Source organism: Anser cygnoides, chromosome 11 (assembly GCF_040182565.1).
Source record: "Anser cygnoides isolate HZ-2024a breed goose chromosome 11, Taihu_goose_T2T_genome, whole genome shotgun sequence".
NCBI lineage: Eukaryota > Metazoa > Chordata > Aves > Anseriformes > Anatidae > Anser > Anser cygnoides.
In genome coordinates this window covers 14,588,863-14,604,976 of record NC_089883.1, presented here as the reverse complement: position 1 = coordinate 14,604,976, position 16,114 = coordinate 14,588,863, and the positions used below count along the sequence as shown (strand labels likewise).

The 16,114-nt window shown below is 39.6% G+C and overlaps 1 protein-coding gene across 11 annotated transcripts in view; it reads right to left on the bottom strand.

Annotated features, from left to right (window-relative positions):
* Positions 1–16,114, bottom strand: part of DAPK2 (death associated protein kinase 2) — a 51,542-nt gene that overhangs the window by 20,643 nt on the left and 14,785 nt on the right. For 8 of the 11 annotated variants that reach the window (XM_048081355.2, XM_048081356.2, XM_067004091.1 and 5 more), the window contains one exon: positions 1,969–2,190. The exons of the other annotated variants lie outside the window; for them this stretch is intronic. In XM_048081355.2, the coding sequence (XP_047937312.1) occupies positions 1,969–2,190 (222 nt within the window). The remainder of the gene's footprint in view (positions 1–1,968; positions 2,191–16,114) is intronic. 11 annotated transcript variants of the gene reach the window in all.

Below are 16,114 nucleotides of genomic sequence, written 5' to 3'. Positions count from 1 at the left end.
ATCAAAACTTCATTGTTTGGATTCCATACACAAGGTCAGGGCAGTGCCCTGGGGAGCTAATGATCTATGTAACTTCAGCTACGCTGTCTCTATTTCCTTCCTCATACACACAGAAAAACTGCACCATTTACTAAGTATCTAAACATCGCAGTAAATAGACCACCTCAGAGTGTCTCCTCCCTGTCCACAGCTTTATTTCAGGGCCATGAACTGACAGATAAATGCTATGTCCCCTGCTTCACAGCTCCTCTAAAACTCAGGGCTTTGTAAACTAGGTGATACTGACTCCACAAAGAGCAGGACATAGATCAGAAGGGCTTAAATTGGTGTTTTTCTTCTTTCACTACATGGCAAATTTCCTCCCCTTAAGCCACGATCGTACACCATTACCAACAAAGCTCCGTTGTTTAGAAGAGCTACTTCCATTCCTGGCTCTGATGAGTACAAGTACACAATTCTGGCCTCTGGTTTGCATGTATTCAGGTTTCTCCTGGCTCTCAGTTATCAGGTGATTCAGAAAGCCAAGCCACAAAAACACAGAAATATATTTGCACATGCAGTAAAATAATTTACTTCCCTTTCAACAGCACACACTATGAACTGTACAGAAAATGCTTTGGACATAGCTCTGGATGATTACCTGTGCACACTCACTTCTGCTACAGACCTGATCCTCTACAATGAAACATCCAGAACGGCAACAAGTCAAATTCCAAGTTCCATCCAAATTCATTTCAACAGTCTAAGTTTGGATATAAGGAGACCCAGTCACTTGGTGCCTCCTCCATTCTCATTTCTTTAAAAAGTGAAATAATTTTTATCATGGCTAGTTTTTACTCAACAATTGACTGGGAAAGAGATTGACAATTCTGATACTGTTTCAGATTTTAATAACTAGCATTTCTCTACATTGTGAACACCTATTAGTCAGGTTTTCTTACTTCCTTACAGTCAGTGAGATTAAATATATACAAAAGAACCAAAGGTGACTCCCTGAAATGCAAGCTCACATTCTAACTAAGCAAAGGCTCCTTAGCCAAGACTTTAAGGTGATTCCTGACCTCACCTTCAGCTTCTCTGGGATGTGCGTTTATTCTTCCAGGCAGGGACATGCACAGGTTATGCAGAACAAGCCTGTGTTCCCTCAGCCCAGGCAGAGAAGCTGCTGGTTTTAAATCTCTCCTTAAATAGCACAAACCAGTCTATGATATTTAGCCAAATATGCATAATAATGATCCTAAACCAGCAGTCTGGCAACCCAATGGGTCACAAAGCAGGGGTGAGGCAGAGCAGTGCACAGATGCCCTGGTTGGAAGGTTCACTTGTTTGCGGGTCCTAAATTACAAGGGTTTTCCCCCATCGCATGGCAAAACATGATGGAAAAACAACTCTCCTTCATTCCCACCCTGCTGCTGTTCATGCTTAGTAGTCAAAGTTTGGGAATTCAAAAAACTCTTCCCCTGCTCACCTTCTCCCCTCCCTCCCCCTTTCCCTTCAGGTCCTGTAAGTGAGGAAAATATGGGTGTAGTGAGAATGACTGGAAATGTTGCAAAGGGCTTGATAGCTTCACGTGCACTGGAAGGAAAAAATGCAGGAAGAAAAATGAGATGAGTTTCAGTAGCCATTTGTAGTTTCTCCAAGGTCTTCCAAGGTTCACATCAGAGCAGCACTGGGCAGACATGAGGTAATCCCTCTGCTAGCAAACTGTTTTTAAGTGGACAACAGTCCCTGGCTCAGTAACAATGGCCTCAGCTGATTTAAGGTGCACCTGTATCCCCAGGACACAAGGGTGGACCAGGGCGCCTGTTTACCAGAGACCTCATTCAGTTCTTCTGCCAAGATTTGTGAGGCCTGAGAACACAACAGCTCCATTTCAGCAGTGCCTCTGTGCTCTGGCAGCCTCTGCAGTCCTTTCCTGTTCCGATTTACCTCATCCTGCCCCAGAGGATAGGAAGTCCCCTTACTCACAGCTCAAGGATGAGGACCACATCCGTCTTGTTCTCATAGATGTCATGCAACTTGATGATGTTGGCATGCAGGGTCTGCTGCAGAATAGTCACCTCCCGTTCAATTTCCTCACGCCTCACTCCACGACGGCTGGCCCGACTCTGACGCTTTTTAATGAACTTAGCAGCGTACTCCAAACCAGTGCTCCTTTCTCTACATTTCTTCACAATCGCAAACTGGCCACTGAAAGAACAAGATGATGATAAAAGCTCTGGTGAACCTTTCATATAATCCTCTCGTAGTACCTCACAGCTTTCTGAATAAGCCATTCACATACAAAGCTTGATCCTACAAGCCCTCCTGAGCAACACTGTTAAAGTCATACAGACTTGTTCTCCGTACGATACTGGGGACTGTCAGAGCTCCACAGTTAAAGTTGCCAGAGCATAACAAGATGGCTAGCCTCCTGCTGTGTCCAAAACCTAGAAAACACAAGCAATGTCTGACTACAGGAGGGTAGAAGTTACAATCTCTAAAAAGCAGTTCATGTTTAAATGAGTAAGAACTAGCTCAAAAGGTTCAAATTATCAGTCCTTCGCTGGATGATGCTTAAGGCAGCCAAGTTTGTGACACACCACTGGATGCTTTGAAAGGACATGCATGCGCTGAAGTGTTTCCCTTCAGAATAATCTCTCAGAAACAAACTCAAAGGATTGATGACCCTTCAGAAATACAGAATTGGCCTCCAGTAACCAGTTTTCAAAGAAAATAATGGCTTATTCACATTTCTGCACTTCACTGATAATTTAGCTGTAAATGTAACTGGAATAACCACAGGTTTCTCACTGCACTTCAAGGACAGAGAATTCCTCATTGTATTAAATGGCAAAGTGGCTGCATTAAAGTTTCAAAGACATATGGCTGCTATTTGCTAATAACATTTTCCTGACTGTGGCTCCAAAATAAGACATTTCATTCCAATTGTAATATTTCCCTCTTATCTCTTAAGAGGGAAACACTTGGAGGTCAGATGACTGACTCAGACAATAGTAACCCTGCAGGTTGCAGCCTTAGGTCAGTAATGTGAATTTCTCAAGATGAGACAGTTGTTACTGGCTCTTCAATAGTAAAGTAGGGGACCCTGCTTTGTTCTCATTTGTGTGAACTTTTCTCCCTTCACTATGCCCTTGAGAGGCACTTTTTAAACTCAGAAGCACCATCTCCACAAAGCTTATGCTCCCTCCTTCTCATTTGTCTTTCTGAAAAGTAACTGTAATCAAGCTGTGATAAATCTTACCAAAATTAAGAAAGAAAGGTGGTGTGTAGCTAAAGAAGGATTTAAACAATATACATTCTCTGTAAGGCAAGAATATGGCATGAAACTGTGATTATTCAGAGGATCCTTTTGCCCATCCCATTTGGAATCAATAGCTTCTTCCAGACAAGGACAGCTGTGTTTTATCTTAGGAACGTTTAATCACAAAAAGGTCATCACAGACATACAAACAAGGAAATAAAATCACAAGCTATCACTCTGAGTTTGCATTTAGGCTACCCAGGACATACAGGAGAACCACTTCTACATCACCTCACGAAAATTAAGGGAAAGGGAGTGTCTGTAGCTAAAGGACTGGAGAGATTTGATAGACCTGCATTCTTCCATAAATGTATTGTATATTCTTTAGCAACCCACTTCTGTCCCATCAGCAAAACCACAACAAGACTTCCATGCAGTATGCCTATGTGTTCTTGTACCCTACTAAACATAAAGGTGACTATCTCAGTCTCCTGCTGCTGTAAGAGAAATGTTGAGGACAACTAGTTATGTAACATGCAACCTAACAGGCACTTGTCCCAGCTGATTCTGAAAAGCAAACAAGTCTCATTTAAAACATAAATGAATTTCTTTTCATGATGGATCACTCTGCAGGTTTAATTAAACACATCTGTATTTTTTATGCTCAATTTAAATGTACGATACTGAAATTAAGCAAAGAGTAGTGTGCATATAGATTTAAATATCTACCAGGTTGGTAGATATATTAACCAGGTTGGTTAACGAAGATACTAAAAAACTCATCAGTCTGAAATTATGTTAAACTTGTATAGCTTGAGGTTTCATCACAAACTCTAAATTACAAGTAGAATTTACTAATATCAAGTTAAGAAATATTTTTTCACAGAATTCATGGAAAATTGCCATGGTTGGACACAAACTCTCAAATTCCCTAGTTTTCTTCAAATGTTAAAAAACTTAAACTCAAAAACTAGGTTTGAAGAAAAGAAAACCTAGGTTGAAGCACAAAAAGCATCGATGTTTGTTCTTTCAAACAAAACCAATGCAGAATCAGTGCTCTCCTAGATCAAGTGCTTCCAGCTCAACCAACATTGAGGAGTACGGACATTTGGTCTCAATATCAACTTCAGTCAGTTCAAACAAGGTCAGCCTATTCCACTCAGAAGGAGTTTCATTCACTTACTGCTCACTCTCATTGGTCAATAAGCAGCCCAGTATTTTCCCTGATTCAGTGGATTCAGTAATCTACCTTTCATCCACAAGGATTAAAAAAACTATACTAATTTTTAAACAGTTACATGCTTTTGACAAGCCCTCTTGGACCTAATGGTACTTCAGGATTGTCCATTACTCTACCTTTTCACAACCAACAAGTTACTGGTGTAGCTGTGGACATAACAATGTGTAAAGTAAAAAACAAAAGGGGAGGTTGAATTTGAGCTGGTGGAAAACAAAGAGCTAGTGTGGAAGTGTAGTGGCCAGTAAAACTGTCATGGAAAATTACTCTAACAGCAGCATTTGGAGATTGTGTTTGATGAGCCTGATGGCAAACTGCTGCTGACAAGACAAATCTTGCAGCAATCTCTCTTCACCACAACCTACAAGAGTTTGAATGGAAGGAAAGGTTGACGACATCTTTTTGTTAGGACACTAATCCTAGCTAAAAATCCATGCTTTGCCCTTTTCACAATAATTAGAATGAAAAGCAAGGAAGCTTCAAGTCTACCATGTGCACCCCATATCCCACCAATTAATATTTGAAAAATTCATACTTTAGCTAAAAACATGCAAAATATTTCATCTTTTTTTCCACTGTGGTGCAGAAAGAACTTTCAAGCTCTAGGAAGAAGTAGAACTCTTCTTTTGTGTTGCTCTGGTAAGCCACAGTCAACTAATACGTAAGTCAAATCATTACCCTTGGCTGGAATGTGTAAACCGTAACAGGTATCCAAGGTCCTGCCACCGAAAGAGCCATCTTACCTAAGCTGTCATTCATAAGAAGTCTCTGTTGATGGCCAATTACTTCTCAAACAGAAAAAAAACAAACAGGCACTATGCTTGAAAAGACACCCAGTCTCTCCTGCCACAATGCACTGTATCACTGAGACCTCACTCTGCAAGACTTGGCAGGTCTGCAGTCCCAGGACATATGTTTAGTATCAGATATTTCCTTAGTCAGGGCATTATAGCCAGGGTTGCAAGGACAAGATTCATCTTACAGACAACCTTTACCTACTGTGATTTCATCAGCCAGGATCCCTTTGTAACAATCAAACAATCTCCTTAAGTGCAGCCCCCCACGGCAACACTACAGAAGCACTGAGCTGTTATTGTTTTCAATATTATTATATCCTTCACTGGCTTGGTAAGCAAGAGATGCAACTACAGCTGGAACTCAAAGTATGAAACATACACAGCAGTAATACTCAGAACCTTATAATTATGCCATGCACTTGGTACTTCATTAACACAAACGGCTGATTAGAGTCTGTCTTTAACCTAGAAAGGCAAAGAAATCAAAGATTAAGGCTGTCACTTGGCCCTTGCTTGCTCTCAAAAGCTAACAGTCCAGACCAGAAGCAGCCTCTCATTTCAGAGGGTTCAAACAATGACAGACAGCCTGAAGTACTGCTTTTTGGTTTTCATTTTCAGACATAACCTAGGCACTTCTCAGGTGAGAGGCAGGAACAGTCGGGACAAGTAGGACAATTGTAGTTATCCCTTTAGGATTCAATCACAGATGGAATCAGGAGTGCAGGTACTTGTCAAATCCATTAATTAATTCATATTTCTGCTTCCTGATTTTATCATTACATGAAAACTCTAGAGAACTTCAGAGAATGAAATTGCTGTTACAAAAGCAGCAAATTTGTCTGAAACATTATGCTAAAAGAGTTGGATCTGTAGTCCTAAGAGCTATTTACGTAAAACATCATAGGCTTCATGTTTGTTTGTTTGTTTGTTTTTTTAATTATTATGGGGGCTTGGGGAAAGGGCTTGTTTGATTGTTTTGCAGAACTCATGTCCTGTTTGGTCCAGATTTTCTAAAGAGACATGGTACCAGTGTCACTATACTAGCTTCCTTGACTTCACTCTGAGGACGAGTTTTGCCAGCAAAGTTTAGTGAAAAATTATCTCTTTATAACTATTGATTATGGGAGTGAACGGAGTCATGTTCAGAAAGCCCGATGATACTGTAGGTTTTGTACATTTTAGTTTACTTAAAAGCTTACAAAAGTAACAGACACAGCACAGGAATTCCCATTTTCTTCTTAGACAGTTATAGTCTGGGGCAATTGTTCATCCCATTACCCCTTCCTCTGTAATCTATTTCCCCCTGCATGTCTACCCACAGTCACACATCTACCTGTTCCTTTCATAGCCTTCATGCCATTGCCTTTACCCCTTAAAAACAGGCTTTTGTGGACAGTCTTTACTGAGACATTTTGTGACCAAACAGATAATGTTGCAAGCCAAAAGGAAAAAGACAGAAAAATGCACAATTTCTTAGCCTAAGAGATTAAAGACGGTTACAACGCAATTAGCCATGATACTGTCCATAACCAAGCGTACCCCACTCCCTATTTGCTGCTTATTAAAGCATCACAGGAGAATGCTATTTCTAGACCACCTTAAAGCCAGCCACCACAAAGTAGCAGCTGATGGATCTTTCAGCACAAGTAGCCTGATGCTCTCCCAGGCACTGATGCACTGAAGACCTCTAAGAGAAAAGCTGAAGGCTGGGGAAGGGATAAGAAGGGGGAAAGGTCTTTGAACAGATGTTAGAGGGGTGGCATATTGCTGTACTTTTCTATCAGACGTGTTAAAATGAGTAGTTTCTGTGGATATCCGTACAGCTATGAAGAAGTGGGGGTCTCACTGGTGTTTAACAATCAGTCAGACACGCTCCAGGTTAACATTAACAACAGAGCTCTTAAAATCAAGGACCAAGACTACAGCGTTTCTGTGCCTCATAATGCATTTGCACTCAGTGGGTAAGAATCAGTGTCAACTTTCCAAACCTTGCAATCCAGATAAGGCAAAGGGTAGCAAAAAAAAAAAAAAAGTGTGTCTTCTCTTTGACTGAAGAGTTGACAGCATTGAGAAATTAAGCTACTTATTTAATTTTACATGGAGAGTCTGTGGCAGATATTGGAGTCTAAAACAATTTTCACAGCTCAGATGTCCAAATTTCAACTAAACATCTTTGCCAAAACGCATGTTCTTAATACATCACTGAAATGAAGTTGACTTGGATCCTACAGAGCAGTATTTACAACACACTCTAGATAAGCTCATAGGCTGATAATTCCTACTTTTTATTTTTTTAAGAAGAGAAGTTTGCTCCCTTTCAGAAATGTTTTGGACAGCTGTACAACAGCCTTGTCAGAGATTCAATCTAGGCTGTCCTCAACTGTGCTAGCACATCAAGAGTATAAACAATAGCAGCTGCAACCTGTCAGTTACAATATAATTAGGTACAACATGAAATTTGTCCATCATTAAGGCAGGAATTTATCCTAGCAATGAAGACAACCTATTATTTGGATTGCTAATATCATCTAGGAGATCTGTCACTGAAGAAGAGCACAGACAATATTACCAAGTGGCATTAGAGTCTATTTTCAGAAGCATGCTTTATATGAGCAGTTCAGCTTATGTTATTGTGCAGTTCAGAAGAGGATATGGGGGCAGTGAGAGGAAACTACACAATCCAGAATAACTGGATAACTTCTTGCTTTTTTCTAAGTTTATTTTTAATAGTGGTTTGGGAGGCTAATGCTCTGGGGCAGAATTTGACTTGAGTGACTGACAGAGGTGCAGCCTGCCAGCTTTGTACGCCTCACTGGGAAACAGTTGTATTGCTATAGTGCATTACAATAAAAAGAGCCTTTAAGCTACTCTATGTATATGCACGGGTTTATATGGGTCTTCCTCTGATATTCCAGAAACACCACATTGCTCAGTAGCTGTCATGGAAAGCTAAAAATATGTAAACAAAATACTGAGATGACGGCACAGGTTACCTGACTCCAGTCTGGCATTGAGGCTAGTGTGGGGAGAAGTCAGGAAGCTGATTCTATCTGTATTTGAGAAGAGCAAACCACTTCACCCCCAAATACGAAACATATGTTCCCTTTCTGCATGTTCAGTCTATTCTTCATTCTGTCCAAACCATCTTCATGTAATTAATTCAAAAAAATCTATCAAACAAGAATTTATTTTTATTACTTTTCAGTAGTTGTGACAACTTGAAATTCCCATAAGATAGATGTTATGGTAAAACATGTTGACAGGTACACTTGACACTGATACACATTTTCAAGAAGTTCTTTGTGAAGTAAATGAACCTGAAAAAGAAATATAGCTTTCTGGAATTCTGCCAGTCAAGAGCCTATACTCAATCCCAAAATGAGCGAGGACAATTTACTTTGGAACAGATTTGCAAGGAATTTTAGGCAGCAACCCCCCACTGATATTAATTTTAACAGTAATTAGATTCCTACACACTTGATAGAAACTGGCAACCCAGTTTTTCTGTATTTAATTTCCCAAAGTCTGTAAAATACAGGTAATGCTACTGGAAGAATGTAGTAAAACTTAAAGGGGTAAGCATACAGCTGGACCTACATTCAACTTCCTGTCTCTAGATATCAGTAGAATTACAGTTATAACCATTCACATTTTTTCCACTAGGAGATCCTCACAAGAATGCACTGCCAGAAGGGAAACTAAAAAAAACAGCCTAACAGCATCTCAGCCATGCTCTTAAATGCCTATATGCACACGTAGGCTACCAGGAATGCAAAACAGTTTAACCCTTCTTTTCACAGAAGATCTGCAAACTCAGTTCAGCAACTATTTAACGGGGATTTCTTTGGTTTCCAAACTTGAAGGTGTTCACTTGAGGTGGAGTTTTCAATGGAAAGTCGCTCAGCTCAGCAATATCAGCAGTATGTGCTCAAGCTGGTGGAAGAATGCAACCTCAACCCATTGCAAGAGAAAAACACGGTGATATTTTTCGCACAGCCTTTGGTTTTTTTCCACTTACATGGTGCCATAAATATCTACTACTCTCCTTTGATGATGTTTTTGACCTATAGCAGATGCAGAAAGGTGAAAATTCCAGGTTCCTCTTTCCACTTGAGGAAAACAGCTATCGAAAGTACACCAAGCTACAGCAGTATAAGCATGGTAATAACAACGTTGACACATTTGCTGTTGCTGCACCAGATGGAACAGTCTGTTAAACTGCGTTGGACACAAACAAATGCTTTTAAGGGAAGTGGAGATGACCTTCCATTCCTTTTCTCCTCTCTCACATTTTGTTATTATGTTTTAGCACGTTTACATCAAGCTTCCTAGCCTACTTCAGTTCTTGCTCAGATTGGCACTTCTCTCAAGACTGAGGCTGAGTTAAAGTAACTGCGGTTACTTTGCCAGCCAGGTGGTTCTAACAGTACCATTACGTTCCACACAAAGGGCCTCGAAGGACACTTCTTAAGTTCAAGTCTCAAAGCCATACAAACCAGGTAGAAAAACAACAAAACTCAAGCCTGATTGCAGTTCAGAACAATGCACAAATAAAAATACACAGCAGGTGCCATAACATAAAAACAGTCTGTTATAGAAAGGAGCTTACAGGAAAACTGAAAAAAAAAAACAAAACAGAGCTTTGGAAAGATAATATGGTGTTCACAGTTTGAATAAAACCGTGAATTTTGGATCTGTACTTTTTACTTCACATTTAAGACATTCAGTTGTGAGAATGCAAGCCTATTATGGTTTATCTGCTATTAGAAACACTGCCCCAAACAAAGACAAAATGACGTAATTCATACATGAGGTTGACTGCATGCAGTAAGCCAAAATACAGCTTGAAGATCTAATTTTAGGTTTACTAGACTTTGCAAAGTTTGCCAGTTGTTGTCTCTCTAATTGGATGATAAATTACATTTGGTCCCTTGACAGCAAGAAAAAAAAAGTTACACCTTATCCAGTGCCATATATTCTCTGAGCTATGAGGCAATATGATATATTTAACCCTGAAAACAATTTTATTTATGTTTATTGACAGCAACAGACAGTAGCAATCAGTTACTTTACAGTGTATGTCATTAACTGCTGCTAACAGCTTCACCTTATGTCAGCAGCACATTGTCTGCTCTCCAGTACATGAGCCAACAGAACCCTTTGCTTTGGTTTGACATAATCTATAGCTAGATCAAGAGGAGAGTAGAAATTCTAAAAATACATTATGAAATTGTGTGATTTTTATTTTCCTTTTGCATTCTTAAGTTAATATACAAAAGTAGAATCACAAACAATAACGTCAGGCTAACACAGGTTAGAGTTCTGCATTCAAGGGGCTGCCTATAGAACCCAGGTATCATGGCTTACTTAGTTTCAACACTGAAGGGTCATTTATTCACTGTTACAACTGATGTTTTTATGTCAACATTTCTGTTAATGATGACTTTTTGCCACTATTAAATTCAGATTGTTTTTAACTGGTCATCTCATCCTTTGAAATTCTGCATTTCATTTCTTTTCCACACTTTTTTTCCCCCCCTTGGGAAAATTAGGTTCTAATTTTTTTATTTATTTATTTCATGGTTGTAATTTCCAAAGCAAAGCCCTTAAGAATTCTTGCTGAACGTGCTTCTTAAAAACCTCAAGCCCTTAAAGCAGTTTTTCTCCCCAAAAGACTCTCTTCCCTCTTTCCTTATACTTCAGAGACAAATTCTGCTAGTTGTCATTGCACTGGCATGCTCTTACGCTCTTGCCAACAAAGAAGACAGCAATCTGTTGTTAACTCCTTCTACAAGCCATTTGTGGGCTTTCAGAGCTCACTTACAAAACAGCTGAACCAAAAACCATTCAAGGTTCACAAACCATATGCATAAAAATACTTTACTGGAAGCTTTCTGTGAAAAGTCTGTGGTCACAGACATGAAGAACTGGGAGCCTTCTGTAAATGGACTACAGCAATGATCTTTAGTATGTTTTATTTTTACAGATGTTTTTATTTTTTGTAAACTAAACCAGTATTTGGAGTGGCAGAAATTTAAATGAAGTAGTGAATAAATAGTATGTCCAGCAGCACAGTATTTGTTGAGGAGCTAAAGTATGATAGCTGAAACAACAAAAACAGAAATCCCAGCACAGCAAGGTCACCGAAGGGAAAGTATCCTCTTGTTTCCATAAGATTTTATGGAACAGAACTGTCTCTCAAAAAAAAACAAAACAGTATTTATTTGCTTAATTGTCTGCTGAGACCTGTCACAAATGTCACTGTACTTTCTGTGCTTAAGATGCAAATTAAGTGTTTTATTTTGTTTAAAAACAAAAAACCCAAACCAAAATACAAACAAAGTGGCTACCTCTCCTAGAGTAACTACACACTACCTAGACTGCAGCAGATGCCAGATTATAACAGAATGCTTTAAACATTTTCTTAACAGAGCATTTCACATGAATTTTGACACCTAAAAAGCACATAAATCCTTCAAGCGTGTGAAGGATACACAAATAAATCCTATTCACAACTCTGTGGCCACGCTGTCAACCTATCATGCAAGATTATCACAGACATGTCATTAGTTCTTAACCCAGCCCTGTGACAGTGTTCAGAAGAAAATCTTTATGTTATGAGACATGACTAACCTGACTTCACTTCGGGTTAACTTCGTGGCTGGGCAGTGACTTCCAACCAAACCAGTTCATAGAGAGAGGGAAGTATCACAGTACCACTACTATAACAATATGCCACTTTTTAAACCTAACAAGATGTATTATTTTATACAGAAAGAATAAAAAAAATCAGCTGCCACTGTAAACACAGTGATATTTTCACCGCTACTCATGTTTTTACTAACCGATTGTACAATGCAGTAGAACACAGTGACTTTACATGGTAAGTTTCAATACTCACAACAGGAAAGTGCTGAGCACTTTTGAACATATGCTGTGTCTGATAACGTCTCCAGCACCTTTCACCCACATCTCTTTACAGCTCAAAGGTAACCAACATATTCTGGGCTAAAGACAATGTATTCATTGTCAGAAAAGAATCAGAACAGTAGAAGAATATGGTCTCAGTCAAAAGGATCTAGTTTACTGGAGTAAGTAGGGAGCAAATAAACCATTTGAAATTCAAATCACCATTTAATAAACCTCATGTTCCTGAACAGTGACTTATTATTGGCTTAATAGCCTATTAAGTAATGTTATCAATTAACTTATATAACATCAACAATCAATTAAGTAACATGTTATCTGCAATAAAGACAATTAATGCCTTAGACACCATTTGGGGTCATTAGCTATGACACAAGAAACTGTGCCACCTATTTAATCGTCACCAGCATCTTCTAAAGCAGTTAAATGTGTTGTGTTTTTTTTTTGGAAGCTTCCCAATGACAGAGTGACAAGCAATGCAGTCTATCAGCTCCTCAGTACGGAAAAGCAGAGTCTGCAGTGATATAGCACTAACCCAGCAATTCTGGCAAGTTCCTGATAGCCTGGCAAGCATTATTTAATCTAAAGCTCAAGAATTAAATATGCATGATAGAAATTCTTCCCACTTATCACATTTTAGTTTTAGATTGATTATCAACTCTTGGAGTGGGAATGAACAGAGTCCAGAGACCTAGGGAAGGTCAAAGCTGACTCATAGCAGCAGGATCATCAGCAGGAATAGCTGATTTGATAAGCTGTTCCTTCTGCTATGTAGAGCAACACCAGTGCATACGTAACATGCATGCAGAAGGTTAGCACACTGTACCCTGTGTTTAAAGGTCCAAATCCAGCTGAACGCAAACAGATCGTATTATACATGAGAGCAATAAATTATAAGGGGGAACCAGTACTATGGTTTAATGGTTAAATGTTTTTTTTCCCTTCCCCATGAACGAAAGGGATGGAAATCATGCTGGCATTTTAATCAAGTTTTTAGGAAACTATCTGTAAGGCCAAAACCACAAAGGGTTCCTGAAACTCCCATTTCACTGCTCTTTGTGGATTCTTCTGGTCCACCAAAGTAAGAGGAAGAAGTTACCTCCTCATCTTTTTTAGTTTCTGCTACAAAAAACAATCTCCTCCAGCAGCAGGACAGCACAGAAGCTATGCTATTTGTTCTCTCCACTCTTCCTACATAGGAAACAGACACACCAATACAAATTCTCTGTGAGGATTATGGATCCACAAAACTCCAATACTGAGACTAATTACTCCAATTACAAAACAAAACAATTTTTCTCCGTGCTTCATGAGACAAAACAAAAACTTCGGAAATAGTTGAAAGGACATTAAAAACTAGCAGGGAAAACCATTTAAAAAGGAGAAATCTAAAATCACTCACTCTGCTGGAAGGAATAAAAATCCAAAACGAATGACTGTATTAGAGAGCTGATGACAATCTTAGTTATGGTGATCAAGTATCCCATGCCATAATGTATACTGAATCTTCTGTAGAAACAAATGAATGACACAGAAGATTTTTGTAACAAGAAATATTAATAGGTACTGGTTAGTGCTCAGTAATTAAAGTTACATTTTGCATTGAAAGCAAAGACTTGTTCTGTGTGTATTATAGGAAAAAAATAATCCAAGGTTACTCTTCCAGATTCAGAGAACTAGTTCAAATTACAAGTGAATCTAAGAACAGAGTTAAGTTCCATGTCTGAGAAAGCCCAATACTGTATGACTTCTACAGAAAGGAAAAAAATCCTTTTATGAAGATCCTGTGTGATGTGTGTGAGGAGTAAATTTCCTAGCTCTAATTACACCCTTCTGTTTACCAGGGAGAGTCCATCTAGCTAGACAACATGACTTTTTATCGTGGATTTCCAAGTTCTTCTCCTACAAAAAATACCTCAGTTATCTGTGCTTTTGGTTTTCATTAGGTAAATAAATATTTGTTAGTTACACTGTCAGAACAGTGATTATGTGCCAGGCCCCTAAGCCCCATTAGCACTGATAAAATGTTGCATCTGGTGTTCTTTAAGCTTCACCCAGGAAAAAAAAAAAAAAAAAGTCTACTGTCTCAGCAAGCTGACCTGATCACATACAGGGCAGGGAGGAGGCAGGAACTTGTAGCTGGAGATGGGGAACTTCGGGAGATATGAATAGCCATTGATTAAAGATTTAGCTTGGCTTTAACCACACCCCAGGTCAGCAGAGGCTGAGACGCTAGAAGCTGGTTTATGCCCACACTAATCAACAGAAATCACAGTCATTACCATTCACACTAAGGCAGTGACTGAATCGTCTGGAATTTCTTCTCGGCCTGCCCACAATGTAGAAGGAAACAACTTCACCCAAAGCAAACACCTTATGCGTGCACCTGTTCTGTTGCTCTCTACCAGAGCAGCTACATACAAGATGACTTTGCTGAACTGCAATTATACAAAGAAATGAAGTACCCTACCCAAAGAGAAAAAAACATCCAGCAATCCTTTTGAAGTCCAGAAAGTCAAAGTTTCGCGTATTTAAAAAGTACAACAGAACATGAAACATTGTCCTGTTGATGCAGAAAACAAATATAATTGCTCAGAAATGGCCCGAATGTTACCACCATGAAAAAGAATGGAAGCATCCTGTTGCATACATCTTGTTAGATCAATTACATACAGATTTTTGTTTATCCATGAACAAAACAACATCCCAGACATCTCTGAGGTTTCTCTGTTAAGCATGATGCTTGTGTGCTGCAAAGAGCTGAGCTGTGGTGAGCAGGGCACTGTCTCAGGACATGGCAGTGCCATTCTCACACCGTCCTGCAGGAACACAGTTCTCAGCGGACACAGCCACGAAAGGCTCCCAGCCAGGCTCCACCACACTTCCTACCTTTAGCCCAGACTTGACGTGCAACAGTGACACTGCCCAGAAGGCACACATGTCAACAGTCCTCTGCAGACCAGCTGATGACACATTTAGACTGATGACTCTGTGGTACAACGTTTCATGAATTGCCCTGCATCTCCCTGAAATTCTAGCACTCTTCGTGTACCTACCACCCCTGGCAGCGTCTGCCAGCACAGCCAGAAAATGCTCCTGTGAGGTTGGACAAGAACTGCTTTTCTCTACCTAGACAGAGCAATCTATACAAATCACAACACATCCCAAGACATTTTTTCTTAAAAAGCTCCCTAGTGAGCTCTGCTACTGCCACTTCCCTAGACCAGCAGGCCAGTTCTTCCCTCTCTTGGCTCATTTTGGCTTCAGTTTACAATTTTCCACCCTTGGCCTCCTCTCCCTGCCACTTTCCCTGGCTGAAGAACCAAGGGCTATTTGACAGCTGCATATGCCCAAGGCAGTTAAGCTAGCCTTCACTTTCTCTCACTTTTTAAGAAGCATCTCCATCATTTAGACATGCAGTTAGAGTGATCTGCTACCAACAAACATTCCTGCAAGCAGCTTATGCCAGGATCCTCCTCAGAGCACACAAAACAGCATTAACAGGTTTCTGACAGAGAAGTGTATTGAAACGGATGGTGAAAGGCACAGTTTGCTGTTACTTGAATAAAAGTGAGATTTAGAAACAGAGAACCACATTTGAGGAGGGATGAATTTTGCTAAGATTCTGTGGAAAATATTTTTTTGAAGTACCTATTTTTGATCAACAGCTCAGACAGAAAAAAAAAAAACTGAATTTGCCAGAAATCACAGTTTGATGCCTTCAAGGAGAGATAACACTAAATGCCTGGGAGAACTGCATAATGTACTCCCAAACTGCATAATCCACTGCCTTATGGAGAAGGGAAAAAAGAGGAAAATCTTCAACTACCTTTGCAGGTTCTGAATACCTTATATTCTATTGCATTCTAACTTTCCCAGACTTCTAGACTAGCTATTTTTACTGAGGAT